At 39.5% G+C, this 17,822-nt stretch overlaps 1 protein-coding gene across 3 annotated transcripts in view; it reads right to left on the bottom strand.

Annotated features, from left to right (window-relative positions):
- Positions 1–1,492: 1,492 nt before the first annotated feature.
- The window catches only part of MIPEP (mitochondrial intermediate peptidase), a 48,825-nt gene continuing 32,495 nt past the window's right edge, over positions 1,493–17,822 (bottom strand). For 2 of the 3 annotated variants that reach the window (XM_035115153.3, XM_035115151.3), the window contains exons 17-19: positions 9,391–9,512; positions 6,958–7,031; positions 1,493–3,114 (exon numbers count right to left, since the gene is read on the bottom strand). In XM_035115153.3, the coding sequence (XP_034971044.2) occupies positions 3,017–3,114; positions 6,958–7,031; positions 9,391–9,512 (294 nt within the window). In that variant the 3' untranslated portion in view covers positions 1,493–3,016. Of the gene's footprint in view, positions 3,115–6,469; positions 6,592–6,957; positions 7,032–9,390; positions 9,513–17,822 lie in introns of all 3 variants that reach the window. The other variant, XR_015949690.1, reaches the window with a different exon arrangement.

The following is a 17,822-nucleotide window of genomic DNA, read 5'->3' as shown; positions in this document are numbered from 1 at the left end:
TGCTCTTGAGGGTAGTATCAAACCAATGGCTTCAAGTTACAAGAAAGGAGATTCTGTCTAAACATCAGAAAGAACTTTCTGACAATAAGATCCTTGTGGTCCCTTCCAACTTTACAGTTGGAGTGAGTGAGACCTTTGATTACTGTAAGTAAAGCATTTAAACTTAAGTAAGTTTGTAGTCTATTCACTGCAAGAGGGATAGAGATGTGGGGAGCACATTGTGAGCACTTAATACTGGGACATTTAAAGTTCTAACAACCTAGATGTCCTGCACTTTGCAAATGCTGCATATTTTAGTGCTGGGAGTTCTTTTGACTAGAGAGTGAGTCAAACACCACTCTTCTTGAATTCAAGCAGTCAGCCATTTTTTTCTTTTGTGGCTTCCCACACATGTGGGACCTCAGAATTAATTGGTATTCCCTAGTTATTTCCCAACATATGTAATATGAAGACCGTGGCTTGTTGCAAATGGACAGCCTGCTTATGCAGGCTGCTCATTCACACACAACCCCTTCCTCCCTGGACTGCATGGGAGAGGAAACAACCCAGAGCTCTGGCTTAGTTTCATGCAAGCTACTGCTTGTTTCTCTCCAAATAAGCCGTGAGTGTCCGTTTGCACATAACACTAAGCCAATCTTCTGATTTGTTTCCACCCTTGCAATGCATGGAGGTGGGGGCAGGAGCAAATGAACAGCATCCGTCAGCACACTGCTCATTTGCAGTAAGTCTTTCACTGTTTTAGATCATGACTTTTGTTGCATGTTAACCAAGCCAGTTTCAGTGATCTCTGTAAATCTGCACAGAATAAATGGCTAATGTAGTTATGACATCCAAACAGCTGGAAGCATTTTTAAAGCTAGCAGATGACGGAGAAATCTTTTCAGAATACCGTTTCCTTTTGAGTAAGACAACAAAACAATACATTAGCAATACATTAGCAAGGAATTAGTTTCAGTGCCATGTATATTTCATAGATAAAAATAATTTGAACTGACAAATCTTTTGTAACATTTGAAAGATCACAGCATATGGTCCTGAAGAAACCTTGCTAAAGTTAAGCAGGTTTTGGTCTGAGTTGATGCACGGGGAGAGGACCATCTGGGAACCTTGTACTTCTGACTATAGTAGGAAGTAAAACAGAGCCCCACCTCTACCATCAATTTTTTTTTCTAACAGGTGCCCCTCATTCATGTGGAGGAACAGCTCATAAATTGAATAAATAGATTCTACTTTTTTTCTAAGCCATGGCTTCTTAATAAGCCATGACTTTAACCACACATAGTCTCACATATAATCAAAGAAACCATGGTTTGCTTCTCCAAAGTTTGGTTTCTTTTCCAGCTGTGCTTGCCTTTTTAGTTTAGAGAGCACCAGGGGTGAGGTGGTCAAGCAAACATGTGATGCCAAGGCAACTGCAGGCTGTGATTTTTTGGACATAAACAAACCATAATCAAGCTACTTGTAAGGGTTCACACAAAACACTAGGCAATGGTTTGATAAACGGAGTTTAGAAAACCATGGTTTATTATGATGTGCAAACCAGGCCCTAGTATATGGGCTCTTTTAATAACAGTTAACCTCAATAAACTTTCCTTCTTCCAATAGAGAATTACAGAAAGTAAGTTCTCCAAGAGCAAGGAAAAGTCCTAGGTTAATATTCCAGTAAGCGGGATAATTCCTTTTCTTTATCTGTATTGTAACAATTCTTTATTGGCATCTTAATCCAGAGCAATTAGTTTAGAGTGCATTTTACTGTTCATAAAAATGTAATGCCTACAGGAGGATACAATCTGATGACTTTTCCACACTCGTGTGGTTAGAGCCAAACAAAATGCAAAACATTAATGTGTCAAATTACATCTTAGTTGCAGGAGTTAGTACAGTGGTACCTCGAGTTACAGATGCTTCAGGTTACAGACACTTCAGGTTACAGACTTCGCTAACCCAGAAATAGTACCTTGGGTTAAGAACTTTGCTTCAGGGTGAGAATAGAAATCGTGCGGCAGCGGGAAGCCCCATTAGCTAAAGTGGTACCTCAGGTGAAGAACAGTTTCAGGTTAAGAACGGACCTCCAGAACAAATTAAGTTCTTAACCGAAGGTACCACTGGCACAATGGTCAAAACACACTCCTTAAATGTTTGATAAATGTCTGACTTTTAAATTAAAAACACCAAAGCAAAGCAAAGCAAAGATGGTTTAAGGATAGCACTATAACAACTGAAAAGCGTATCCTAAATTATTGTGCATTTTATTTATTTATTATGCATTTTAAAATCCCAAGTTCTTTGGGAACAAAGACTGAGGTATCTTGAGTCTATTGTAGTTTTGCCTACTGGCTCCTGCTCCCAAGGTTTAAACAGCAGTTTGATACACAGACATCAGCAATAAATAATGCTTATCTTATGCTATGAAAACATTCACTTCCTGGTTTTTGTCATATCAACCTCTCCCAGGCCATTTTTGTTCCTCTTTTCTTCTGATTGGTTTGCAATTCTTCACTTCCCATTTGCAAATGTTACTTGCTTTCTGTTAAGTTTAAAATCATGGGTAAACAGACAAAAGAGGCTTCCAGTGTAATCACATAAGAGGTTTGTACCCTCCCAATGCATTCAGTGAACTCATAGAAGGGTGGCCATGCCCATTACAGCACATACCATTAGTACCTACTTAAGGCTGTCGAATGCTATCGGCTGTATGCATACTAATGGCTAACATGCAGCACAGGGCGAGCAGAAACTCACCTGCTCACTCCTCCTACATTCACTGAACACACGTGTTCATATAAGAATACGTTTTCAAATAGGTTAACAGGAATGCAAAGCATACCTGTTTCAAAGCCTTGGCTATGACGATCTTTCTGTAATGAAAAAACATTCTGCTCTTCAGGTAAACCATTTATTTTACCCACGCACTCGTGAGGATGCAGCAGTGCAAGCCACGAGAGTTCTGTGTACACTGTTGATGGTACACGACCTTTCAAAATTATTCACCGGAATGTTTAATTTTCTTCTCTTGCTATTCAGAATCCATGAAGAATGTTTCAAAATCCTGATCCAAGTCTGAAACAAGGGCATCCACAAAGTCTTCCACTGATGGACGTTTCTGAAGCATACCTAAGGGGGGTGTAGTGGAAACACAGGTCAGGGAAAAATGGATTTCACAAGCAAGGCAGCCCTGAAGTGGAAGGAAATTGTGTCACATCGAACCACTCCAATATAGCTGTCAAGAGCATCAGCCAAAATACATGGACTCAGATTATATGGGAATTGATTTAGAAACACCACATGATCAATCAGCACTTCACCACTCCCCTAAGTATGAAAGGAACAATGTTTCTATTTGGAAATGCCTACTTATCCAGTAAATGTCCAGCAGATATGTATATCTAAACAATACACATACATACAGTCATACCTCAAGTTACATTTGCTTCATGTTACTTTTTTCAGGTTGCGTCCCGCGGCGACCCGGAAGTACCGGAAACTGTTACTTCCGGGTTTCGCTGCTTGCACATGCGCAGTAGCACTAAATCGTGCTTTGTGCATGCGCACAAGCGCCAAATCGCGCCACGCACCTACGCAGATATGGCGCTTCAGGTTGCGAGCTTTTCACGTTGCAAGCGGGCTTCCGGAACGGATCCCATTTGCAACCAGATGTACCACAGTGGTGCCTCGCTTAACGAATGGCCTGCTTAACGAAATTTCCGCTTAACGAAAGGATTTTTTGAGCAGAGGTTGCCTCGCTAGACGAATTCGTTTTATGAAAAATTCGTCTAGCGAATCACGGTTTCCCATAGGAATGCATTGAAATTCAATTAATGCGTTCCTATGGGCAAAAAGAATTCGGAAAAATTCAATGCATTCCTATGGGATTCACTAGACGAATTTTTCGTTATAAGAAAAGACCCGTGGAACGAATTAAATTCGTCTAGCGAGGCACCACTGTATATCAGAAAGCGTAACCTACATGTGTACTTACTGCTGTGGTTTTAAACAGCCATGGATGAGTTTGTGTGTGTATGTTTTCTTTCCCATAGGGGAAAAATATACAATTGAATATATACAGTTTAACATAAGGATGTGTCTTTTTCATGTCATTTTAAGTGTCAGATTAGGAACTTTCCAATATTGTTTTGCACTGGACAAAGAAAACACTCAGTGTAAACTTGGCTCTTCTTTTAGGTAAATCACTCCGCCAGAAGTGCCAATGTAAATATGACCTTGCTGTACCCTTTTACTGTAGGAGTACCTAGTACAATTACTTTATACTCCTAACATGCCTCCATCTATTTGGTTTCCATTGGAATAACAACAACAATACTTGCTGCATTTAGGGAAACTGAAATCTTTCACATGAGCCTTTTAATAAGTTTCTACAAGAGCCAACTGGTTTGATTAGGTATTTTTTGATGTACAGTAACAGTTCGCAAAAAAGAAACACCCAATCAGGGAAAGAAAGAGCCCAGATCTTGAGGCAATTTGAAGTTCCTTGCTAGGATCTCAGCACATCGTGATTTTAATTAAGCCTAAAATATGTACACTGCAAGTAACAACAAGAATGCCCATAAAGAAAGTTGATGAATAGTGCAGAAAAAGAAAAAGGAGATTTAAAATTTAGTCAGATCAAATTTCATCGTCAAATGCCTTTTGGTAGAATAAAAAAAGTTAATACCTAGATGATTAAAAATATGACATGCTTTAATACAGGCATTTAGTTATCTGAGGAGGAATATTAAGGGAGCCTGTATTTCTAAAACTCAAATGAACTGCAATAAAGATGGGGAGGGGAATGGACTCGTGAGATTTTTACAGAAGCCGGCAGCCTGCATCAGCTATAGGGCAGTGATGACTCTTTGAACCCCCTTCACTTTTGGTAACACTTGTGGTCTTGACAATAAATTTCCATTTGACACTGATAAAACAGTTTTGTAATTTCCAAATACTAGTTCTGCCCACAGCCATTTCCCCACTTTTTCACAATATGCCACTTCTCTCCTGCCCCTGAAACCACTGCTCATCACTCCTTGTTTCTCTCTAGAAGTAAAAATCTGTAACAGAGTTTACAAACACAGCCAAAATGAGGACGTCTTGAGCCCTGTAGTATGTGTGGGACGAATGAGGGAAGTTGTTTCTTTTAAAAAAAAGAATGTTATTGATATACAGTAAAATTTTAAAAATCATACTGAGTTCCAGGTTAAACAGCTAATTGCAGGTACCAGTATATACTGTACAGTATGCCATATTATTCAAGTCAGTGATAAATTTATCAACATAATCATTTTACAATCCTAAAACTGAACTAAATTAGTCTCCTGTCAGATGTACTTAAATCAAACATTTTCTCCATCTTATCTTAATTGCAGCCTCCAGTTATCAAACTGCTGATAGCATAACATAATTTTAACAGTCCCTTCGGGGAATTACAGGCAATCCTCATTTTGCATAGGGGTTACATTCTGGAACTCCACTTTTGTGGAGCACTTAAGCCTGCACCACTCGCCCCTTTTCATTGAGTCTTTATGACATTTGGGGGCAACTTCTGGGTTCGGCACTGTGTACGTGTGTGCAATAAAGCATCATTCAGATATGCCTAAACCAGGAGTTTCCTGTACAGTTAGTTAATATTTTTCACATTTATTTAAGGGCTTGTATATACAGTCATACCTTGGTTGTTGAATGCCCTGGAACTTGGACTTTTTGGCTCCCGAACGCCGCAAACTCAGAAGTGATCGTTCTGGTTTGTGAACGTTCTTTTGGAACCCAAACATCTGACGGGGCTTCCACGGCTTGCAGAAGCTGCAATTTGGTTTTCAAACCTTTTGGAAGTCGAACGTTCAACGTCCAAGGTATGACTGCATTGCTAGTTCTAGTAATGCATCAAAACCAAAACCCTGTTTCTTCTTCCTCAATCCCAGTTAAGCTTCTGACCAGCTACAGCTCTGTTTTCTGCACTAAGAGGTCTCTTTCCTAAACCTCAAATGACCCAAGGCAAACACTTCCATTGTCTCAACAGAGAAACACTGAGAGCAATGAACAGCCTGCACTATAGTCATATTTACGAAACACTCTCTTCAGTCTTTCAAACTTAGGTTAATGTTACAAATTCATGATTTACCAGACACATAAAAAAATCCACACCCTCCAAGCCAACATTCCTGCTGTTTGAAAACACAAGGATCAAATGTCTACAGTAACAACAATAGTTCCTTAGGGACTATAATGTATGTGATATATACAGAATACATGGCTCTTGAGTTCCAAGAAATCTAACAAAGGCAGCTGCTGTTTTTAAACCTGTGAATTTATTTTAGGCATAGGTCTGACTGTAATTTTGACTCAGTCCCTCCCAAGCCTGGGGCAAATATGGAAGTCGCCTTCTTTGAAGTCCTGCACCTTCCATATTACAATACTAGGGTTAACCACACCTTTCCTAGCCTTCAAACGCCAGCAATTGGAATAGTGTAAATACCATGGCGAAATGTTGCTGTCCTGTTCCTTTCATTACTTCATAATGATTTTGGCTCCGTTAGCTTGTTTCATTAAGTTGGTGTTATAGCAACTTACAGCTAAGGCTGCAATTAGCCATTACACCTGCAAAGTAATATATCACATTAAAGTGAATATTCACAACGTCTAACATGACATTACTCAAAACTGTATTAATTAGCTTTATCAAAATATTGAGGACCAGTTAGGGGCCAGCTCCCGTATTCAGCTTCCTCTAAAAGCAGATAGCTCCATTCATTCCTCACCAAAGAAGAGTTTTAAGAACTGGATGGCTGTATTGTGTGTGCCCTTTTGCAAATGCTATCTAAAAGAGCAGTGAAAAGGGCACAGTGGTAAAAAGTTTACTTTGCAGGGTTATTGTTGTTGTTTTGTTTTTAAGTACAAGCAGTAGTCTTTGCCCAAATAAGTGTACTGGGGGGAAAACCAGCCTGTGACAATATTTTATATTACCTTGAACCATGAGCATGGGTTCTTTTCCTCCACCATGTGCTAGCATTTCTCTACGGTAACGTTCACCCATTGCCCTGAAGGAAGAGATGGTATTGTTATTACAGCCACCTGCAATCACAACCAGCTCGGATTCCTGTCACACCTGTCTCCGGATTCCTTGCAGATAAAGATCTAATGAAGCCTGTCGCTTCAAACTCACATGTCCAATTTCAGAAACGCACACTATAAATAAAGTTACACTAGAGCAAGCTAAGCTTGAAAGATTGGAGTTGTAACCAAAGCTAGCTATATATATATATATATATATATATATATATATATATATATATATATATATATACACACACACACACATACATATTCATTTCATTCATATATATATTCATTTTGTTGGTGTTGCCATTCGCAACACATACACCAAACAGTAAGCTTTCATTGTGTTGAATCGGAAAAGTGTGACACGTCTATGTTATCTTTGCTTTACAGAACTGTAAGAAATTCAGAGGCTGAAATTTCACGTTTCAGTACACAATCGTATCATTCACACTAAAATAGGCAGCAGAGAAAAGACCTGGACCAGTTCCAACATTAATAGTCATGTGGTTTTGATTTTGAACACTCACCGACAGGAAGTTCTTTAAATGACAGCAACTTATCCCCTAGAAAAATCCAGGTTGAGTTAATGGGATTAAGAAGGAATGGATGATTGGCATGTGCATCACCACATGGGAACTGCATTTCTGTAAGCAGATAGGCATCCAAGCAGGTGCAGGTTTCCATGCTATGTCAAGGGTAAAGTCAGAGAATCCCAGTCTGCCTCCAGAGCTTGGAAAACATGCTGCTCCTAGCAGGAAGAGAGGCCCCTTGAACATGCTCTTCAGACTTCCTCCAAGCTTCTCAACTTCCTACAGAATTTTCTACCTGCCTCAAACCTTCATTAATTTGAGGCATTTCCCATCCATTTGGGGATGGCTCCTCAACATGTGTGCACTGGTGAGTTCTGATGTGGCAAGTTTAGCTGTGCAAAATATGTGTCTTTGTTAAATGAAGTTGAACAAGCCTGTTTCTTAAGAGTCCTAAAGGTCCACGGGTTAGAATGACAAATTCCACACGGGACAAACTTCCTACAATATTCACAACTGACTGTAATGGAGGCATGCAGCCTTTCAGCAGGTGCTGCTTTTGTGGCTGTACTGCTGCAATGGCAGCCACCTACGAAAAGCACAGGCCTGAGAAGGAACGATGCATCATGTATGGATGCGGGGAAATAAAAAAATTCTGGAGTAGTATTCACATAGAATTAAAAAAGATGTTTAAAACATCATTCGAGGAAAAAGCCAGAAAGGTTCCTATTAGGTATGTAGTCTCAATGGACATACCTAATGACAAGAAAAAAGTGTTTTTATGTGCTACAGCTGCCGCCATAATATTGATTGCTAAAAATATTGATTGTTTTGCCACTCAATAAGGGAGTGGCAAAACAAACTCTGTGAGTATACAGAATTGGCCAAAATGTCGGCAGCTATTAGATTTCAATCCAATCAGAAATTGAGGAAAGAATGGGAATGTGTAGAAGAATATATGGCAAAACATTGTTCCAAAACAAAGATATTGATATGCATTGATAGAAGTTTGTAAAGTTAAGGTTAAAATATGGAAAGATGGTCATTGGGGAATATGTAAACAATATGTATAACACAATATAAAAGTAATGAAAAACAAAAGAAGCCAAGCTCGGGTGGACGGAAGTCACAAGGATAGGAATGAGGAAAATATATAAATACACATAGATATAGATAGGTGGTATAATGTGGAATAAATAATGAAAAAATGTGTAATTGAATGAAACAATGTAAAAAAATGTGTAAGCAAAGCAAAGCAAAGCAAAGCACAGGAGGCCTGTTCAGAAAGCTATCAATCAAGCGTACTGAAAATGGTTTTACTTCACAACTCAACAATGGCAACTACCCAACCCTCTAGCGGACGGCAATCCATAGCACTCTATTGTCATTAGCGGTTCTTAATCATGGACAATGGAGGGATATTTATTCTCTGGTGCTCCCCCATTCCATTTTATCCCCTACCCCATCATATCCGCAAACGTCAGAACGAGAGGTACAAAAGGTGGGGAAGCAAATCTGGTGCCAGAGGTCTAAACTGACATCTACCAAGAGTGCAAGTATGGTTCCCTGGTCATCCGGAAAATGCTCCTGCTCTGCTGTGCCCTGAATGTGTGCATACACTGGCTGAGGTTCCAGTCTGCTCTTCCCGCAGTCCTTACCTACTCATAAACACAGACAGGAAGCTGGAGAACCCAATGCATTTGCGATTCTTTAAAACAAACCACTCCTCATCTCTCCACATCTATCGCAGGTAAAAGAACCGTGGCAAAGATGGAAACTGCACAGCAACACACTTTCTTTTCTTTTGTACCTGTCAAAGGGATCCTGTACGAAACATTGTTTCCAAACCATGGATGCGACAGCCCTGGACATGAGGTAGGAATAATACTTGGCCCCATAGCCCACAAGATGGTTGAATCTGAGTTGCCAAGCCTGTATGCGAGGGGAGGAAAAGAATAAACTCTGTCATTCTTCAGAAAGTTTGTTTGAAACTAAAGCATCAGTTTAAAAAAAATGTTATATCTCATGGGTGAAAATCACCCTTTAAGTCGTTTGTGTGTGAGGTTTTTTAAAAAACAAAATGGCAACACCTCAGCTTTTCTAATCTTAAGGAACCATTATAAACAGTGCAAAAGGTACTGAAGAACAATTGGCTTGAGAACTGCAGGTGCATTTCATTATAACCATCTTTGTTTCTTTTGGGGGATTAAAGAAAAACCACAGTTTACATGTTATAAGTGTCACTATGTTTTATTTTCCATCTAGGTACATATAAGGTTGCACCTGGAAAAGGTAAGCCTGCAACAGTCTGCCAAAAACAAAATCACAGCAGAGACATGTCCTGTTTTCCAGAACATCTTCCCACATGTCAAAATACAGACTCAGAGGTAGGCAAGATGAACACACAACATGCCATTTTTCACTGCTTTGTTTGTATATTTAAAACAGATTACTATCATCTGTAATTCTGCTGCTATTTGTCCATAAACTGTCAGGGATTTATGATTCATGCTTTGATTTTTTCCTCTAAGTACTGTTGTTAAATAGCAATGAGTGCTATGCTATTAAAATGAGTAATATCTCTCGTGGATAAGGGGGTTGTGACTTTGCAGAGTCCAAAAAAAAAAGGCTCATTGGCTTGCCCAAGTTTCCACTGAATCCAAGTGGAAACAATGAAACTGGCACCCCGAAAATTGCACACAGGCTCCGGAGCTCTTTGAATTACTTAATGAAGAACAGACTGGAGTCGATTTACAGAGATGACTGGTTAGAATTACTGTTAGGGTTTGCATTTTATAAAAGCCAGAAAGGTAAGCCTGCAGAAGACCACCAGAAACAAAACAAAACAAAACAAAACAAAAACCAGATTGTCTCTCAAAGGATTTTCAGCACATTTAGTAATGATTTATAATAAATCTTACTTGGCATTTATAAAGAACAAATTCATATATACATTTTAATGCACTTATTTGGTTTTATTTTAAATCTTATTTGAAGCTAGCTGGGTTAGTATACTAGTCAATTCATTCAGAATTTATTTTTCTAAAACAGAATATATATTTAATACATTATTCTTTAGGTGATGTGAAGCACAATCCTATGTAGATTTAACTGGAAGCAAGTCTGATTCTATGCAGTGAAGCTTACTCCTAGGTAAGTATACGCAGGATTGTACACGCTAACGAGCTAGAACTCAAATAGTCGCTCTCAAATAATTAATGGGAAAACGCATCTCTTTTCTTCCTACCAAGCAAAATTCATGCTCTGCCACAAAGGGACTAGATTATTCCTATAATTGTTTGCAGGTTATATGCTACACTAGAAGAAAAACATGTAATGAAAATGGTCCTGTAGCTTTTAAATTAAGTTACCAAACTTCAAGCTATACCCTAATTCCCTCTAAACTAGATCTGAAAAGGAGTTAACCTTCAAGTCCGATTATTCTACATACAATGAAGAAGTATTTTGGCAACAACATTTGAACTTAACATCTCCCCCCCAACAAAAAAAACCCCCTCCACTCCCTTAGCTATAATCCACCACACAAAACACATTTAAAACATATTGGGAAGATAGGCTGAATTATTAAAACATGTTGGTCTTTCATCTGAGGATTTGAAGTTTCAGCTTGAAAGGTTTCAATAGAACTATTCTTTACATGCCCAGGATCTGAACTACTTCCAAACAGACCTTCTTACCAAAGTGTGAAAGAATATAGATGTTTTCCCTACTATTTCAGATTTCTCTCTCTCTGAGCCTCTAAAAAAGGATTATTCTGATCTTCTGGTGCTGTGGTTTTCAGCTACCTACATACTGTGCAGGAACTTCTTCTTTCAATACTGACTTGCCTGCGAGGAGCCTCAGCATATCTACATTCAAGTATTGCAGAAGAGTCTTAGGGAGGTGTATGCATGCTGTTAACATAGGACATTGGTTGAGTTGTGTTATCACTCTGGATACACATTTTTTGAAGTTGGGCCCTTCTTATAAATTGGCATTGATTTATGGGGAAACACCTTCCCATCCCTAATGTGGTGTTTCTCACTTAATGTGAGAGACTGCAGTTTAATTGTTATTAAAAGGCACTGAAAGGGGATAGGAGTGCCACCTCCTTCTCATCTGTGTTGGCCCCCTTTTTCTTGACTAACAATAGGACCACAGGTTTGCTGCTATATGCACTGACTGGAAAGACAGGAACTGATCAGCTCCATACTCCAGTTGAGAAGGAAGAAGAAGAAGAAGAAGAAGAAGAAGAAGAAGAAGAAGAAGAAGAAGAAGAAGAAGAAGAAGAAGAAGAAGAAGAAGAAGAAGAAGAGGAAGAAGAGGAAGAAGAGGAAGAAGAGGAAGAAGAAGAAGAAGAAGAAGAAGAAGAAGAGGAAGAAGAAGAAGAAGAAGAAGAAGAAGAAGAAGAAGAAGAAGAAGAAGAAGAAGAAGAAGAAGAAGAAGAAGAAGAGGAAGAAGAGGAAGAAGAGGAAGAAGAAGAAGAAGAAGAAGAAGAAGAAGAAGAAGAAGAAGAAGAAGAAGAAGAAGAAGAAGAAGAAGAAGAAGAAGAAGAAAGTACAGTACCTATCTATTGCATTCCATTAGCAGTGGATCACTTCCGAAGTCCTGGCATTTGTGACTTCGTCCAACTGATTCCAGACAAACGCATTCTCATGAGGAATCTTGATTGCAACCAAGCCCTCAGAATGATTTCAAGGGAAGAGCTTTTGGCTTGATCCTTTGATTAATGTGAGACAACACCTGCTTCACTAGTGTGAAATATGAATGTGTTGCAGGTTGAGTCAGTTTGGCGCACCGTCAACAGCCAGAGTCTCCAGATGCACCACAGTGATATCACACAAAACTGTTGTATTGTATGAAACTAGATATAGACATGGACACGGACAGGATGGGGATCTTGCATGTCACAACATCCTAAAGGCATTTTTTATCATCACAGAACTTTTTCATGCATGTACTTTTTTTATTATAACCATTCATTTAGAGTATTGCAGATTAATTGGTTGTGCTGCAGGATTCACTTCCCTCACTACACAGCCGCAGGGTATGATGCTAATGTCACCATGATTAGGCAGCCAAGAGCAAGCTGTTGAATCACATACTGTACTTGCTCCCACCTAGCTTAGCACTGAAAAGTCTATAGAGCTGAAGGAGGAAGTGCGAAAGAGTGGTATTCTTCCCATTTCATACTTTAACTCTCATTTCAATTGCGGCTTATATTCCACATTTCTGTCACTGCACAATGTGATCTTTTCAACTATAAAAATAACCCTCATGTTTCAAATTCCACTTGGGAACTCACCCAGCCTGCAGCTACATGCACAAATAAGTAAAACCTACACCTTACCGAAGGTCATGTTTCTAACTTGCAAGCAAGTTGATGAAGTCTTCAACTATATCAACTGCTCCGTTAAATATGTAATAAGTATTGAAAAAGCTGCAGGAAAACATTCCAGGAGTTTATTAAATCGTGATGTGCTCTATAGCATAGCCATGGGGTTGTGATAACATGCCATTTGCAGGTCATGTTCCTTCCTGTTTTTTCATATAGTATACCAGACAGAAATAAAGGTGCATGACTGAGCTACAAAAATTAATACTTAAAGATGCCTGCTTCCCATCAACATACCATCAATCCACCAATGATTATCTTGTCTGAACGTTTTCCAAAAACTCCATACATGATTTTTATTAGAAAGGATGAAAAGCTAACTGCTCTCTTGTGGCCAAGAGTCTTAAATAAAACACACATTTGTTATATTCTAGGACTATAAAACATAATTATAAGTGCATTAATACAATACCCTACGTTCAATTTAGCACACACACAAAAAGCTTTGATTCAAACTGCAGCCATATGCTATCTAAAGGGGTCAGTTAAACTTTAAAGCTGTAAGCAGTCTGAGTTAGTCAAATCTTGATGGAATTATGGAGCAAAATGTTGGAGATCACTACATCAAATTATGACCTAACATTCGCAAAAGCAGAGAGATTTTAAAGGGAAACTTTAGCTGAAGATAGCTGAAGAACTTAATACAGACCTACTTAGGGCTGTGTGCTGAAAGTACTAATTGCTTTGCATGAATCTTTTCAACTGTCAGAAAATGATGTTTGGTAATTTTCTGATTCCTTCAAGTATATGCTTATTCAGGAAGCACTGCTCTCACTCAATTGGCTTGAGAATTTAGGGAAGGAGAGAGTTGCCTGCTGTGATTTTAGAACTCTAAAGCCAATTATTTAAAAATAAACTTTTTTTAGCCAAACATGCTTGTGAAAGAGTTTTCTACCCTTCAAGTTAAAGATAATTAGTCCAGAATGAAAAATATGCTAATTTCAGGTGAGCCAGAATGCTTTTATATGGAAGCAAATCTTTATTCACATCAGTAGAATGTTTATTAATATGTACGGAATGGGGCTTAACTATTTAAGCTGGCAGGCAAATCAAAAGTAACAAGACTGTAAATCAGAAGCTATAATTTCTCCTAACATGACATCTCCCTATTGATCTTCATTCATAATGAAAACTTCGACAATATCCTTAAAGGGTGTCCTGGGTAATTAGAAAAAAGTACTGTACCACATGAAGTATGGTTTAAAGAGAAAGGCTTTGAAACTGGGTGTACAGCCTCCTTCAGGATAATTAATTGTATGTCAAAATGTTTTGATGCATGAAAACGTTTTGGGGCTACTTTACTGTTTTCATTAAGGAACAGGTAACATGAAAGCAAATGTAAGGACAGGCATACCAGCAGATGTGCCAGTAACATAATGGTATTGTGAAACTTGTAGAATACTGTGGGTGATATTCAATCAAGTTTTACTCAGAGTAGACCTTTTGAAGTTAATGGACATTAGCCACATTCATTAATATCCATGGGTCTCTTCTGAATAAAACATAGTTCAATACCTTCCTATGTTTTGCAATGCAGCGCCTGCAAAGGGATGGTCTGCTTCACTATGTCTTGGGCTGTAAAGAGAATTGCATTTCATTAAAGGTAACCTGGCCCTGTATGTGATGTACGGAAAAGGCATTCTAGCATAACTTGAGATGAATGCTTCAAACTCAAGGAAATTCATGAATGCTATGCTTCAGAAAGCAGGAATGAACAAGATGAATCAGACCAGAGATACATGCCTTAGGCAAGTGAACTAAGAAGGCAAATGCTGTAAAAGCAAGTTAAGTTACAAGTAAATAAATGATAAAAGCCACGGTTGCTGGCAAGGACCGCTTTCCCAAGCCAAAAGATGGCAATCTGGTAGAAAGTGAAGCAAAACCTATCCCGAGTTACCTAAAGGAGTGAAAATGTCCTTGAGTCTCCTAGAATCCCACCCTGTACAACATTCCATTAGACGAGACAACAACAAAACTGCTTCCTGGTCTCTGATCGGGGGGACGAGGTTGCCTCTGATGCTATCGCTCTCCTTGTGTGAGTGCATGGGCATACAGTATTATTAAGTTATTGCAACATTTTATAATCCCCTGTGGGTCATCCTGTTCTGTATGTTTATGAAATGGTAAAGATTTTGTGATTAGCTTGCTCATTCTCCCTGAGAGTCTTCTAGGTAACTCAAAGAAGCTTACATGTTTAATGAGGTACTTTCCCTTAGCTATTTTATAACCCAAAGATGGTGATAAGCACAGAATATCTTAAAAATGGGAATTCTGCCTCTTCAGTAAATGCCCTGTTTGCCTATAGGGAAAGCAATCTACTCACTGGGATTGTTTCTAGCCATGGTGGCCATATGGTGTCTCCAGATTGAGAGGCAGTGTGTCTCTAAAAACTAGCTGCTGGACAGCAAGAGCAGGAGAGGGCTGCTGCCTTCATGTCCTGGTTCACAAAAGCATGGGGTTGGCCATTGCAGGTGAGAGGATGCTGGACTAGACGGGCCTTTGTTCTGTTCCAGCAAGGCCCTCCTAACATTTTTATGTCCTCTTAGTCATAGACAGTGGATTTAAGCCTCCATTTAAGTCTTCTGGGCAGAATGGGTTATCAGCAGAAGCATGGCCCCAAGCATTATTTTCCATTTTCTGCTAACTTGAAAAATTGCCTTTTAACAGTGCAAACCCATGCATAGCCAGTGTAGAGTAACAGTTATAGAGTGTTGGACTATGACCTGGGGGCACTAGGGTTCAAATCCCCCCCCTCAGCCATGAAGCTCACGGGGTGACCTTGGGCCAGTCACTGCCTCTCAGCCTAACTTACCCCACAGGATTGATGTGGGGATTGAATGGGGACGGATGGACCAAGAATGCCACCTTGAACTCCTTAGTGAAAAGGTGAGATATAAATGCAATGAATAATTGCATAAATAATTTAAGTCCAGAAGTAAGTCCAACTCTGTTCTATGATGTGAACAGATGTGAACTGTGCACACAAAGGTAAGTGTGTACAGTTGCAGCTTAAAATAATACAGGAAGGAGATATTCTAAAGTCAGGAATAGGAAAGTAAAAAACAAAACAAAAAAAGCACCCTGAGATTTTGAAAAGTGACTCAAACGAGAGATTAAAGTTTCAATTTATAACATTTCTGTGTTTTTATTACCAACTCATAAATAAACCCAGCAAGACAAGGGATATAAATATTTGTGTAGTAGTTTATATTGGAGAAGAGGGAAGGAATTTCACATTCAATTAACCACTTAGGTGTTTCTGGAAAGATACCATATGGTCCTTGAATTATTAATTATAGCTTTTTAATGGATTATTGCATGTCAGGGCTGAAGGAGCAGTGGCTCTTGGGAACTGGAGTCTTCCCAAGGCATATCACATGGCCATAGTGCCTGGGATGAGTGGCATATTGGGACAATACGGAGGGCCCTCCCTTCCTTCCCAAGCCCTTTTGCAGTTGCTGTGGCTATAAGTAAGTAAAGGAAGGAGAGGAGAGGTCACTTTGGTAGCTAGCATGGAGAGACTAGGAACTCTTCTGTGACCCAGATATTGATCCAAGTTAGCAAAGGGTGCTAGGAATCCAGGGATTCCTAAAAGTTAATGTCTCCTTTAAGGCACGCTTTTAAGTATCCTAGAAATTCATTTCCAAGCCAGCCTCTGGCAAAATCTAATCACATCCCTGCTACATGCACGCCAATGAGGTCTGCAGGCTTCAGAAGAAAGCTCCCAAATTGTATAGAATAGAAGAAGAAGAAGAAGAAGAAGAAGAAGAAGAAGAAGAAGAAGAAGAAGAAGAAGAAGAAGAAGAAGAAGAAGAAGAAGAAGAAGAAGAAGAGTAGTAGTAGTAGTTTGGATTTGATATCCCGCTTTATCACTACCCGAAGGAGACTCAAAGCGGCTAACATTCTCCTTTCCCTTCCTCCCCCACAACAGACACCCTGTGAGGTGGGTGGGGCTGAGAGACTTCAGAGAAGTATGACTAGCCCAAGGTCACCCAGCAGCTGCATGTGGAAGAGCGGAGACGCGAACCCGGTTCCCCAGATTACAAGTCTACTGCTCTTAACCACTACACCACACTACACCACATATGACTTGTATCCAAACTCCCCATACATTATGGGGAAAGGCCATTCAGTCACACAGAAGGTAGGGGAGGGGGACCCCAATTTTTTCCACTGCAAACTTTGTTCCACACTACATAGGATCCCAGGAAATTCCAGCCACCCTGAGCGACTCTTGAGGGTAGGGGGATGCAGTCTGAAGGGGAAAACCAGCAACCCCTCAATATGTAAGCAAAATGCTACGTTATTACCAAAAGGCAAAGTACTGTAAAGGTAAAGGACCCCTGGACAGTTAAGTCCAGTCAAAGGCGACTATGGGGTGTGGCGCTCATCTCGCTTTTCAGGCCGAGGGAGCCGGCGTTTGTCCACAGCCAGCTTTCAGGGTCATGTGGCCAGCATCACTAAATCACTTCTGGCACAACCCTATTACTAAAAAGCACTAATGTTACAGTCATAAAGGGCTGAATTTCATGAGGTCAGTTTTTCCTTAAAAACTTCAAGTGGTTTACAAATAATTCAACAACTTCCAAACATTCTGCTTCAAGAACTGTGAACTCTGGGAGGAAATGTTTCCTAAAAACTGTTGGCCTCACTTTAAAGGAAGATTGTTGGCTTAAGCTCTACTAAATTAATAGCTCCAGTTAGTCACAACTAACTTGCCCCATTGGGATTCAGTTTTCTTGTGATCATTATCTGTAGCTTTTCTGTTCAAATGAAGAAACGAAAGGGCTTCTTCTTAAAAAAAAAAAAGCAATCCAAGATTCATGTGCTGGTTTTCAAAGTACTAA

This window comes from Zootoca vivipara, chromosome 4 (genome assembly GCF_965207765.1).
Source record: "Zootoca vivipara chromosome 4, rZooViv2.hap1.1, whole genome shotgun sequence".
Lineage (NCBI taxonomy): Eukaryota > Metazoa > Chordata > Lepidosauria > Squamata > Lacertidae > Zootoca > Zootoca vivipara.
The sequence above is the reverse complement of the archived record's forward strand: the minus strand, read 5'-3'. Positions and strand labels throughout refer to the sequence as shown.